General features: G+C 40.2%; 1 protein-coding gene across 3 annotated transcripts in view; it reads left to right on the forward strand.

The window, feature by feature from the left end:
- The first annotated feature begins 2,002 nt into the window (after window positions 1-2,002).
- GLCCI1 (glucocorticoid induced 1) overlaps window positions 2,003-12,867 on the forward strand; it is a 148,917-nt gene continuing 138,052 nt past the window's right edge. For all 3 annotated transcript variants that reach the window (XM_017525075.2, XM_017525076.2, XM_037737300.1), the window contains exon 1: window positions 2,003-2,985. In XM_017525075.2, coding sequence (XP_017380564.1) covers window positions 2,532-2,985 — 454 coding nt within the window. In that variant the 5' untranslated portion in view covers window positions 2,003-2,531. The remainder of the gene's footprint in view (window positions 2,986-12,867) is intronic.

Here is a 12,867-nt window from a genome sequence, read left to right on the forward strand (position 1 = left end):
TGATCCTCCCACCTCAGCCTCCCACCACTCCCCGCTAGTTTTTNTTTTTTGTATTTTTAGTAGAGATGGGGTTTTGCCATGTTGCCCAGGATGGTTTCAAAATCCTGAGCTCAAGTGATCTGTCTGCCTTGGCCTCCCAAGGTGCTGGGATTACAGGCATGAGCCACCGCACTTGGCCAACTTTACATATTTTTAATCTGACAGATTTTTTGCTCTTGCTATTCTAAAAAAGTCATTGGAAAGAAATCATTTATCATTCTTTTTACATACAAAATAATGCAGTTTTTAAATTAATGAGATAGACCAATTATATAAAATTTGAAAGAGTAAAGTTTTTACCCTATTCATAGTTAAAATATACGTTACTCCAGAAAACAACAAAAAAAGTAGTGGTCTAATTCCATTTGTAAAATTTCTTTTGAACTGAATTTCCCGTTCTTTTGAACGGGAACTTATCTCACAGATGAGATTTGTGGGCCATTGTAAATACAAATTATGTACCCCACAGCTTTGAGTTGTCAGGCACTACAACAGAGGGCTTCCTCAGACTCTTGAGTCAGTCTGGGTGAAATTTTTAGCTCCCCATATACTAACTGAGTGATCTCAGGCAAGACAGATTATTTATGCCTCAACTGAGACCACAGTAAGGATAATAATAGTATCTACCTTGTGGATTATATGGGGACTGAATGAAGTAACACACATAATTTTCTTAGAATAGCGGCTGGCACATGGTGAATAAATGTTAGCCATTATTCTAATATGTAGTAAAGTGAAGAACTATCACTAGTTTTACTGGGATGAAGTACAGCATGAAATTTTTATATTTTTATTGGGTTTCATCAGTTTTTTACAGAACCTAGTATGCTTTCTGGTCTGAACACTCAAGGAAGCAAAGAAGGATGGCTCCTGTAAGTGCAAGTGACCTTTGCATATAGTGCCTGAAATCAGAGGAAGCTTGTCAGTGTGGGCAGACACTACCAGTAGACCAGTCTGACATTCCTCTTCTCTTTTAACCTCTTGAAAATTAATGAAAATTATTCGATGAAGACCCTAACATTAATTGCTCCCGATTAAGGTTTAAAACTTTAGCTTACTGTGGGTTAAATTTAGGTTTTTGATGGTCATCCAAAATCTTTGTGTCCTTTCAGTTTCATTGCAGAATAAAAAACAAATTGACTACAATGGATTATTACGTTACATCTGGTTTTTACTCCTCTCAAGAAGCTATCTGCTTCGGAAAAGGCAACCGGGGCGCCCTTCATTAATGTATCTAACTGATAGTGTAATGACGTAAAATTCCTTATTGACCCCAGCTATTCAGAGTTATTGTCTTGGAACATAGAATTTGATAATCTCTTTTCACTGCATAACTACAAACGTTAGGCTGTAAAAATGTTTTACTTTCTTCAATCCAGGTTCCAGACATTTCTCCTGATCACCAGAGGTTCTTTTGATTAACAAGGCTCCTGGTCACGAAAACTCAGCTCACTAAAATTAAGGGGAAGGGATCCAGTGTTCTGGTTCTGACTCTAAAACATCCGACCGGTTGCAGGTGTACTTGCAAATTAAATTTTGCCTCACGTGTCCTCTGTCTCAAGTCGTACAGACGGTCCAGGAGGGTGAAGCCCTGCAGCCTGCCTAGCGGGGCGTGTGCGTGTCTAGGGGTGTCGGGACACGCGCAGGACACACACAGTACCCCTTCCCTGGTCTGGTTATTACCGCAAGGCTGTCAACTTTTACGCTCCTTCCTGCGCGCACGGCCCCCTCCTCACGCTGCCACCCCCCACGCCCGCCTTCAAAGTAGGAGGTACCATTTTCATTGGATATTGCTCCTGTCACTCCTACTCTAGAACCAATCATTCGAGTTTTGGTGGGGAGGGACTAAGCCAATGGAAAGGCTCGCTACGGCCCCTGCTGGGTCCCGAGCGCCGGGAGGCGGTGCCGGGGGCGGGGTGCGGCTGGGGCGAATTAGTTGCCATTCGGAGTGAGGAGTGGGTAGAAGCGGCGGCGGCGGCGGCGGCGGCGTTTGCGGTGGTGCAGACTCCGCGGAGCGCCAGCACCTCGAGGCCCTTTCTCCCTACCCTGGTCCCCAGAAACAGGCCTCCCGGCCTTCCCTGCAGCTGCCGCGTTCTCCTGTGCGTGCAGCCCAGCGAGGGCTGAGGAGAAGGCTGCGAGCGGCCCTCGGGGCTGAGTGATCCGGGCGGTTGCCCTGTCAGCGCGATGCCTGGAGCGGTGGTGGAGGCGGCTCCTGGCTCCTCGCAGCCCCGGCCGTGACCGCCACGCCGAGCCCAGCCGGGCGGTTGGGGCCGTTGGACGTTTGTTTTCGCAGCCTTCCCCTCCCCCCTCGCTGAGGCGGCGGGGGTGTGCGTTGGGGAGGGGGAGCTCCGAGACTCCTCCCTCTCCGTGATACTCCCGCCCCTCCCCCTTACACACTCGCACGCACTATCGCGCCGGCTCCCACACGCTCGAGCGTCTCCCGCCCCGCTTCTCCGTGTCGGCCGACGGCGTCCAGGGCCCGCGGAGCCACCATGTCCACTGCCTCCTCCTCCTCCTCCTCCAGTTCCTCTCAGACCCCTCATCCCCCGCCGCAGAGGATGCGGCGCAGCGCCGCGGGGTCTCCGCCCGCCGTCGCTGCCGCCGGGAGCGGGAACGGTGCGGTTGGCGGCGGCGTGGGCTGCGCCCCGGCTGCCGGAGCCGGCCGGCTGCTGCAGCCCATCCGCGCCACGGTGCCCTACCAGCTCCTGCGGGGCAGCCAGCACAGCCCCACGCGCCCGCCTGCCGCCGCTGCCGCCGCCTCGCTGGGCAGCCTCCCGGGGCCCGGCGCGGCCCGCGGCCCCAGCCCCTCCAGCCCGACGCCGCCGCCGGCTGCAGCCACGGCCGAGCAGACACCACGGGCCAAGGGCCGCCCGAGACGGTCCCCAGAGAGTCACCGGAGGAGCAGCTCACCTGAGAGACGGAGCCCCGGCTCGCCTGTGTGCAGAGGTAGCGAGCCCAACCCTCCCGTCCTCCCGGGCTGCGTCTCCCCGACGGTGCCCTCCGTGGAAACTTCAGCCTCTTCGGGCTTCTCTTTACTAGTGCATTATCGAAGGTGTGAAAGTGGCTTTGGGAATCTCACCCCCACCCCCTGCGGTCGCTGCGGGGCTTAAAGGAGCGAACTGAAAAGCAACTTTTATTTGACCCTCATGCCGCCCCTCAGATTTTCTCTTCCATCACTCGCCTGCTTCGAAAGGTTTTTCACTTTAAAAGCTGGCTAGCTCATTCGTGTGTTTGCTGTTTGTAGCCGGGGAAGGAGGAGCTGGGCGAAACACTTAAACATGCTCACAAACTCTCCAGCAGCGGATAAGGTGGTGGTTGTAATCTCTACAGTCTCTTTGTGCTTTCCTGCAAAGTTCCTAGCGTGCCTATAACTACAGTGATAATTTTTTTATTTTTTAGAGGGATGGTGGTATTAGTTATGATGTAAGGATATCGGCTAGATGTAATGATATGTACTAGAGGGGACAGTTTTGAATGTGCAATTGAAGTATATACAATTTTTCCCCCAGTTCTCTCTCTCCCTCCGTTCCTCCCTCTCTTCCCCCTGCTCCGACCCCCACTTCTCTCCCTCTCTGCCTCTCTCTCCCCTCCCCTTAATATATTCATGCATCAGAGCACTCCTGCACTAGAAACAGTTTATGCTCAACCAGAGATTTTCATGGATGAATTTCTGAAAACTTATTTGTTGAATGTGTTTGTTTTTTCCTTCCGTTTTTAAGTACACTTAACAGTTCAGGATCTCAAGTTTCTTTTTTGTTAGGTGTCAAAGGTAATGGTAAGCTGGTGGATGCTGTGGGTATTCGTTAGCGTTTTCTGTTTTGCTTTGGTTTTGTTTATGTCTAGGGACACAGTGCATGATCTAGTTGATCCCTGGGGGAGAAAAGGAAGATTAGCCAATACAGGGACTTAAAGCTCATAAGGGAGAGTGGAATAGCTAATATTATTAGATACCAGCCTAGAGCCTACAGATGCTGCTGCTGCTGCATTGTGGAGGGAACAGATCATACTGGGTGGAAAAATCTCTGCTTGGAAGGGAAACACTGTCAAAGTCTGTACATTGTTTATGTGGTATGTGGATTTTTTTAAATGGAGTTTTTTTAATGAAGGTATTAGAGTTGGAGAAAGTGGTTGTCTGCATTATGATACATTGCAGTCTTGGTGTTTTTGTTTTAATATTTCAGACCTGTAATTAGCATGTTACTAACGCACTTCTTTTCTGACCACCTCATGGTGAACCAGGGTAGGATGTAGTGAAGTGGGATGAGTACATGAGCACCAAGAAATACATCCTGTAATCTGTATGCACTGGGAGGAATATGCTCCCCCACTCCTCCCCCAGGTCAAGCCAGCTGCTGCAGAAACTGATAGCAAATCCTGAATGAATGAATGAAAACAACGTGATCGCCCTAATAATGACCACAACTGAACACACGTCTTTGGCTGTATTTTATAGAAAAGGCCACCATTTTCTAACAGATTAATGCCATATGCAACTCCCTTGCACATTTTCTAGAGCTATACGAAATGAGAAGTAACAGAATGAACAGAAAACAGTTACATAAATTTTTTAGTGATTTTGCTCCAACAGTGAACAAATTAAGTTTTGGGATTTTCTTGTAGGGACTAAGAGGCATAAAATAAGCATTGCAGATTATGTATAGAGGGTCTCGTGGGTAAGTAAGAGAAGTTTCGGTAATTGCTGCAACAACGTAATGGCCATCTAGTACCTCCTCCCCTTTCGTATATAAACACTAACATCTTACAACAGATAATAATACAAGTTGTTTTTCTGCATCCTTCAAAAGACTTAACTGCTTAGGAATTACATGCTCCATCATCAAGCAGTTTTAATGAAATTTGTGATCTGGCTTAAGCTATTCTCTTTGTTGTAGTATGGCACATCCGAGTTTAATGCAATTTTAATGCAATCATGATGAAAACACTTTTCTGAGTCTGGTTGTGGAGCAGACAGATTTGCAGTGTCAGAGAGCTTGTGTTGGGAATGGAAGGGCTTTCTTTGCTAAAGATATTTTTCTACTGTTTTAAACACCCGGTGGTTTTGTCAATTTCTTATGTTGAAGTGATTTTTGAATGCGGGCTCCTGTGCCCCCAGTTCCCTGGTTATATCACTCCTATGTTACTTCTCCCTGTCCGCCTTTTCCCTCCCTACCCAAATTAAAACTATCCTACTATAATCTATTCTGTTTCCTTAGCTAGTTAAAATCCATTATCTGAAGAGTTGATTTAATTTTTCAAATGGTTATCTTCTCAGTTTCTTTTGAATGCTGTAAGATTCTGACTTGATTGGTTTTTAGCCTCCACTGGTCAAGGCTCCTGCTGCTGCCACTGCTGCTGCAGACACTGACATCACTATACTGCATGAATGAAAAACAACAACATGCTCCATTTCTTCCTCTGCTCTCTACCTCCTCCTTTTTCTGCACACTTCGTGTGTGTGTGTGTGTGTGTGTGTGCAAGACGATGTTAAAACTGCATTTTGAACTACATTTTGAAACATTAAGTAGTTGATGGCTCAAGGGGTATGTATTTAGTATAGAGGCATATTGTTTATGGAAAACTGCAAGTGCTATGGGCATTTGGACTAGAGGTGACATAACTGAGCATTCAGTATTTCATGCATTTTATCTGAGTGATGATTATAGGAGAAAATATAGTAGCTTAAAAATGTTTTTATGATTTTTTTTACCAAGAAATTGTGAAACAACACAATTTCTAAATACATTATATGATTATCTGCCTCTTAAGCATTCATAATGTGTATGTTTGTAGGACTAGAACTAGCGTAATAAGAAAATTGATATTCAGATTGTTTCACAATGCTGAGGAAAAGCTGAATTCTATAAATAGGAATAGGCAGTTTTAATATTATTATAATGTTAATTTATACAACCCAGGAAAAGATGGTAGTTCCCTTTATTTTTGTAACATAGTTTTAAATAATTTAAATAGTTACTATAGTAGAAAATACATAAATCGCCAGACACCTTGCTCCATATAGAGGACATGGAGTTTTACAAATTGAAACTGTTTTGTTTGTGCTCATAGATCGTTTTCTGTTTGTTTTTTTTTTTCTTTTGTATTTTTAAAACTTCAAGCCTTGTTATTTACATTCATTTCTGTACCTTTGCCATTAGTAAAATGTCATCCTCTCTCTTGTTTTGGTCTGAAGGGTCTTGAAGTGGTGAATGACAGGCTGCTGAATGAATCCTCAGGCTCCCTGTGATGTGTTTGTAATAGATGTAAAATCATAAAGTATTATGCAAATAGTTGTTTTTTTGTAATGGTAATACATAAAGTCTACCTTTGAGATAAATAGAGCAACTCAGATGAGAAGAAGCAGGATGTTAGTGTTAAAATTAATGATCTTTAAACTAAATTATTAGTAACAACCAAAAAAATATAAAGTTGCTTCTTTTTGAAACCTCACAGAGCAGAACCCATGGATTTAAACATAGTACAAATACTCACAGTTTTACTGTGCAAGATAGAAAGTAGGAAATGCAAACTTTTTTTTTTTTTGTAAAGCTAGAGCATTAGGATGAATTATAAGTTCTAAAAGATGTAAAAACAGTCATATTTAGAGTAGTCTGGTTAGAGAATACAGCTTATCTTTAACTGTACCAAATCTAATAACAAAACATGGAAGAGCTTGTAATTTATATAGCACCTGTTATGAAAAATAGCATGCGTTGGTTCCTAATTTAACATATCAGGTTTATTTAGGTCTAATACTCTAACAGATTGCTAACTCTAGAGTGAAATTTCATTAGACTTTTTCATGAGCATCTTGAGAGCCTCATTGTTTTATACATAAATAAGTTATGATTCTATTCTGAAAGATAATACAAAGCCAGCCAGAATATAATGTTAAATAACTGCATGCAATGTAAGTTTGCCTATGTGTTAATTCATTTGCCTTCAGTTTTTATCTTTTCCTTAAATTTATCTTTTTAAGTCATTTTTATACTGAGCTCAGTGGAATACAGAAAATTTTAATAATTTTTTCTCTTTTTAGAGCTACTCAGATATTCTCTTTCTATAAAGCTTATTCTCAGGCTGATATTCTTGGAAATTAAGATCCTCCCTTTCCATTTTAAAATTAATTAATTTTCTTAGAGTGCTTATAGAAACTTGTTTCAAAGCTTTCTTCCACTGAGTGAAAATGCGTTAAAGTTTTTATTTTTTTCTAAAGAGGCAGGTCTGACTTTTGGAAAAGATTTTAATTCTCAGAGAACTATACTAGAGAGCAGCAGTGTTCATTATTTACAGAACTGATTTTTTCCATCAGTTATCTCATGGTGCCTAAAATATCTAGATCGATGAGTGAATAGCAAAATAGATAAATGAATTTACAGTTATTTAATCAAAATCTACTGTCTTATGTTCAAAGATTATGTTCCTCCCAAATAACTGTTATTCTAAGCATTTTGAATATTAAATAGCTAGGACATATAAATCACCTTAGTCAGTTTTTAACTGTATTTAAAGTTCTTTGTCTATATATTCAATTGGAAATCATTTTATTAATTACAGTACATTTTACAGAAGGACATTTCACTGCAGTTTACTTTTCTGCAAGGACTTAATGCAAATTAGGATTTGTACTTTGGGGAAATGTTGAAGGATAATGGCACGCTTGTGATTTTTATTTTACTTGTGATAAGTCAGACTACATGTGAATAAAAAAATAAAAGGAGTAACTGGGCTCCATGGTAGTGAATAGAATGGAAATAAATTACAATGTTCAACAAATGGCTAGTCTAGAGAAGGTTTTCCTTAAGTCTGAAATTTTTAAAAATTCTAAAAGTCTGTTTTATTAAAACGTTCACAGGCAGTTAATAATCTGCCAAAGAGTATATTCTAATGACTTAGTTATTCTTAATTTTAGTCTGCTCTTTTCTCCAGAGCTTAATATTTCCAGACATCACCAAGATAGACTTTTTGGTAGCCTCTGTCCTAGGCCTGTATCTGGCACTGCTTTTTGTCTTCAGTATATAATTTATTCTCTTATTAAGTGTCTAAGAAGACAAATCACTGACACTCTTTCTGTGCTATATGCTGTTTAATTATTTTAACAACAGGTTGAATTTATCTAACTGCTGGTCTCTGCCAAAAGTAAGTGGAGGAAAGAGAACACAAGTACTCATATATTGATATAGAAAGCCTAGGGAACTAATGGAAAAGCAGATACTACCTGTGTTTCCCTCTACTCTTCATCTGGACCCTTGGAAGTGACCATGAGTTGACTCAACATTTAACTAGTCTGGAAGGATTTTTGTGCTTATTCTGAAAAACAAATTATAATGGATTAGCAGTAATTCTGAACAATCTGAGGATCTTATGAACAAATTGTGGAAAAGTATTTCACTGTAGTATGAACAAGGATGACAGATATCTTTAAGCAGTGTTGTTTATTCCAAGTGAATGTTATTGAGGCACATACCAAGAGGCAAGTTCCTGAATACCTCAGTAACTTTCCCTATATTATGCTATGTCTCTAGTTGTAGGTAGAAAGGAAGAAAACATCTACTTGTGTGCTAACTATATGCTAAGCAAAGTATACTTTGATTCAGCAAGGATTTTAGGATATGATGTTTCATTCCAGATCCAAAGTTCATACCATGAGACTTTCCTGTTGCCCCTAACTCAAAAAGACTCTGATGTTGATGATCAGCTTGATTTCTGAGCTGAAAGAATGACAAAGGAATTGGTTTTCTTTTGTTTCCATGACACTATTACGCTGTGCTGGGATATGATCTGACATTTTCAGAATGTCTAAAAATGTGAGACCTAGTTTGTTGAGTGTAACTAAAATGTAGATGGATTGGCCATATTTCTTCATTTCTTTCTTGCATAAAGTTGTGTGTGTGTGTGTGTGTGTGTGTGTGTGTGTATGTATGTATGTGAGAGAGAGAGCACGACAGAGAGAGACATCCTTGTTCCTGAGGAAGAGAGAGAGAAATCCTTGTTTCTGAAGATAAGAACATGATTGTATCTGGCCTTTCTTACATGTAATCAGAATCTGTACTGTCCTCAAATTATATTATAGTTAATAGAAGTGCTTTTTTCACCTTTTCGCTGTTCATGAATGTTAAAAGTTAATTACATATGGTGCTAAATGGATGAAGGCTTCAGGAATCACTAAAGAGACAGGTCTCAAGTGATTGTCCCAACAGCTGGCACTAGGTTGATTCATCCCTCCCAAAAGACAACAGACTTCCAAGAGCCTGCAGTTTGTGGGGTGAACTGTGTGCGTATGTAACTTAATGAAGTCTACCATACTGCACCTTAATGATGGCTCACCAAAAATAGTGATGATTTAAAGAAGCTAGTGGGCCTGGTGCAGTGGCTCACCCTGTAATCCCAGCACTTTGGGACGCTGTAGTGGGAGGATCACTTGAGGTCAGGAGTTCGAGAACAGCCTGGCCAACATGGTAAAACCCCATTCTCTACTAAAAATACTAAATTAGCCAGATGTGGTGGCATGCACCTGTAATCCCAGCTACTCAGGAGGCTGAGGCATGCAAATCGCTTGAACCTGGGAGGTGAAGGTTGCAGTGAGCTGAGACCACACCGCTGCACTCCAGTCTGGGAAACAGAATAAGACTTCATCTAAAAATAAAAAAAAAAAAGGAGGCTGAGTGTGGTGTCTCACACCTATAATCCCAGCACTTTGGAAGGCTGAGGCGTGTAGATCATCTGAGGTCAGGAGTTTGAGACCAGGCTGGGTAACATGGCAAAATGCTGTTTCTACTAAAAATACAAGAAACTAGCAGATGTGGTGGCATGCTACTTGGGTGGCTGAGTTAGGAGAATCGCTTGAACCTGGGAGGCAGAGATTGCAGTGAGCGGAGATTGTGCCATTGCACTTTAGCTTGGGCAACAAGAGTGAAACTCTGTCCCTCCGCCCCCCCCAAAAAAAAGAAAAGAAACTAGTAACCCATGGTTGTGTGGCAAAATTGTCTGCCAGGTTATTAGAATTGTTAAGAAATCCTGCCGGGAACAGTGGTTCACACCTGTAATCCTAGCACTTTGGGAAGCTGAGGCACGCAGATGGCTTGAGTTTAGGGTTTCAAGACCAGCCTGGGGAACATAACAAGACCTTGTCTCTACACAAAATATGAAAATAAGCCTGGGCATGGTGGCACACTCCTATAGTTCCAACTGCTCAGGAGGCTAAGGCAGGAGGATCACTTGAGTGCGGGAGGCAGAGGTTACAGTGAACTGAGGTCGCCCTACTGCACTCCAGCCTGGGTGCTAGAGTGAGGCGCTGTCTCAAAAAAACAAAAAAGTTAAGAAATCCACCAACCATCTAGATGTGTTTCATAATGAAAAGGCAAAAACTGCTACAACTTCCTGTCTAGTGTTACTGAAGATCAAATACTTATTAACTACTGACAGTAATAATTCCTTATTTATCCTGTGTGGCCATAAAGAGAACTTTTGTGGATAGTCCCTATAGCTAATTTTAACTTTTACATTACTAAAAAATTAACTTTCTGATGAAACATTTTCTAACATTATTACACACTTAATGGTTAAGCATAGTGAACAAGACATAAATGAACTCCTTGTGGCTTGATTAGCTTTATTAATAACTTATTGATAATTTATATACATAAAAATGATTACTATAGATGATGAGTATAAGACTGAATGAGTATTGACTGACTAGAGTTGCAGCATAAATGATTCTATAAATTTGCTTTTGGGATTATTTGCTGTTTTTCTGATGAAGGCGGAGCAAAGCATGTTTGACAGAATTAGTCCTTGATAGTAAACCTGGCTGTTTTCTCTAGAATTATCAAATGAAAGGCCAAAGTAATTATTTTCCAAATGGTTCCATAGACATGTCTTAAGAGACATAAATGTATCCTGGGAAATACTAGATTTGGAGTCAAGAAAACTTGGGTTCTCTTTTCAGTTTTGACATTCGACTTATGACAAGCCACTAACTCTGCATCTTATCTTCTATGTCTTTAAAATTAAGGGGATAGGCTTTTAAAGTTTTAGTTGTTTAGGGAGAAGATTCTGCTATTGAGAGGAAAAGAAAGTTTATTAGATTAGATGATTCTTGAAGTGTTTACTTATTGAGCTTTTATGCCAACTACTAATCTTTGGTAGAATTCAATCTAAGGTGATTTTATTAACTTCTTTTCACAAATGAGGAAATGAGGTCCTGCGAAGTTAAGTAATTTGCCCAAGATCAGGCAGCATGTGCAGGGCCCTTGTAATGCTCTAAGTCCTGACTTCAAGATAGCTGAAAGTTGTTTTTGGAACCCAGTTAGTTATGGGGCAAGAAAGTATGCACAATGTATTATCCCACTGCTTATATGGTTAAGTCATAGAAAGGCTAAATATAGCTTTGGGGCATGAGGGAGGAAGAGAAAGCTAAATGGGACTAGACCCTAGGGTGCATGAAACTTAAAATAGCTGCAGCTATCCCCAGTAATTATGCCATCATTGGGCCTTTCCCTTGGTCCCTAAAGGACCTATCACTTTGTTAAGACAGAATTTAGCATTTGATTTTTAAAAACTTCCTTTCACATAAAATTTCAAAATCTGGGTAGAATAAGGTCTCTTTTGTGTATTTTCATATTTGGCGATGTAAACTTTAAAAACTCTGCCAATATATAATAAAGTATTATAAGGCTACCTTCAGCCCCATCGTATGATTCTCTACATTTATCATCCTTTCATATTTTAGCAACTTTTAACATAGTATCTTTTTATACAACATTGTCATGGCAAAGCAAGGCACGCTGCCTTAAAAATAATATTATTTATATCTGCTTGGCCCTTTCACTTCTTTTAGGTTTGTTGATGTAATATAGAAAAGAAATTTTAATCTCTATTTTAATAATTTCTTCCAGGGTGTTTGGACATTTTTTAGTGTAATTTGTGCTTACTGTAAGTTCTGCATAGTAGTCAATGTGGAAATGATTCTCTTTTATAGGTAACATTAGATATTGTATTTGTTGTTAGGATATTAAAAGTATTATATAGAATCTTTGTGATGGATAAAGTTTCTTATAACATTTCTTCTGTAATTATATTTACTTTTCTGTTTAAATATATCAGTTATACGTTGAATTAGTGAAGTGTGATGCTGGTATCTTAGAAGATAATACAAGCAGTAGAACCCCGTGGCTCAGGGTTACATGAAGTCTAGCCATATGGAAACTTTGCTATTCTTCATACAAACTTGTGATCTTTCCATGAAGATACAAAAATATCATAGTAAAATATAGATTGGTTTATATGTTAGCTAATCATAAACAAAATATATTTACAATATCTTTTGAAATTCTATGTCATTTTCTTTCTTCTAAAGTATTCTTGGAGTTACTCTGACATATTATCCCTAAAAGAATCAATCAACTGTCCTCTTCCTGCTTTAAGTCAGACCACTAAAGTGTCTAGGACTTACTAAACTGGTGTTGGCAAACATTGCTAAATGCAGCTCCAGTAGTATTGCAAAAGTGACGATTTAGACTGTGCTCAGAAATTAGATTTTTGAAAAAGGCTATAGTATTCTGTAATATTTTGATTATATAGCTTAACAAGTGTATTTTAAAGGTCTATTAATACTTTACATGCCAGAGTGACCTATTATTTGGAAAAAAAAAAAAAAACTTATTCAGGCAATTGCATTTGCTCACTTTGTATCTTTTTGGGTAACAAATAGTGGGTCAAATTCTTAGCAGATTTTAAATGAATTATCCCTGTTCGGAAATATACTATTCTCACTGAGCTTTGGATTTTATATATTAATTATTTATTTCTGACTTACCTTGAGCTTTTTCT

Source organism: Cebus imitator, unplaced genomic scaffold (genome assembly GCF_001604975.1).
Source record: "Cebus imitator isolate Cc_AM_T3 unplaced genomic scaffold, Cebus_imitator-1.0 Scaffold37, whole genome shotgun sequence".
Classification (NCBI taxonomy): Eukaryota; Metazoa; Chordata; class Mammalia; order Primates; family Cebidae; genus Cebus; species Cebus imitator.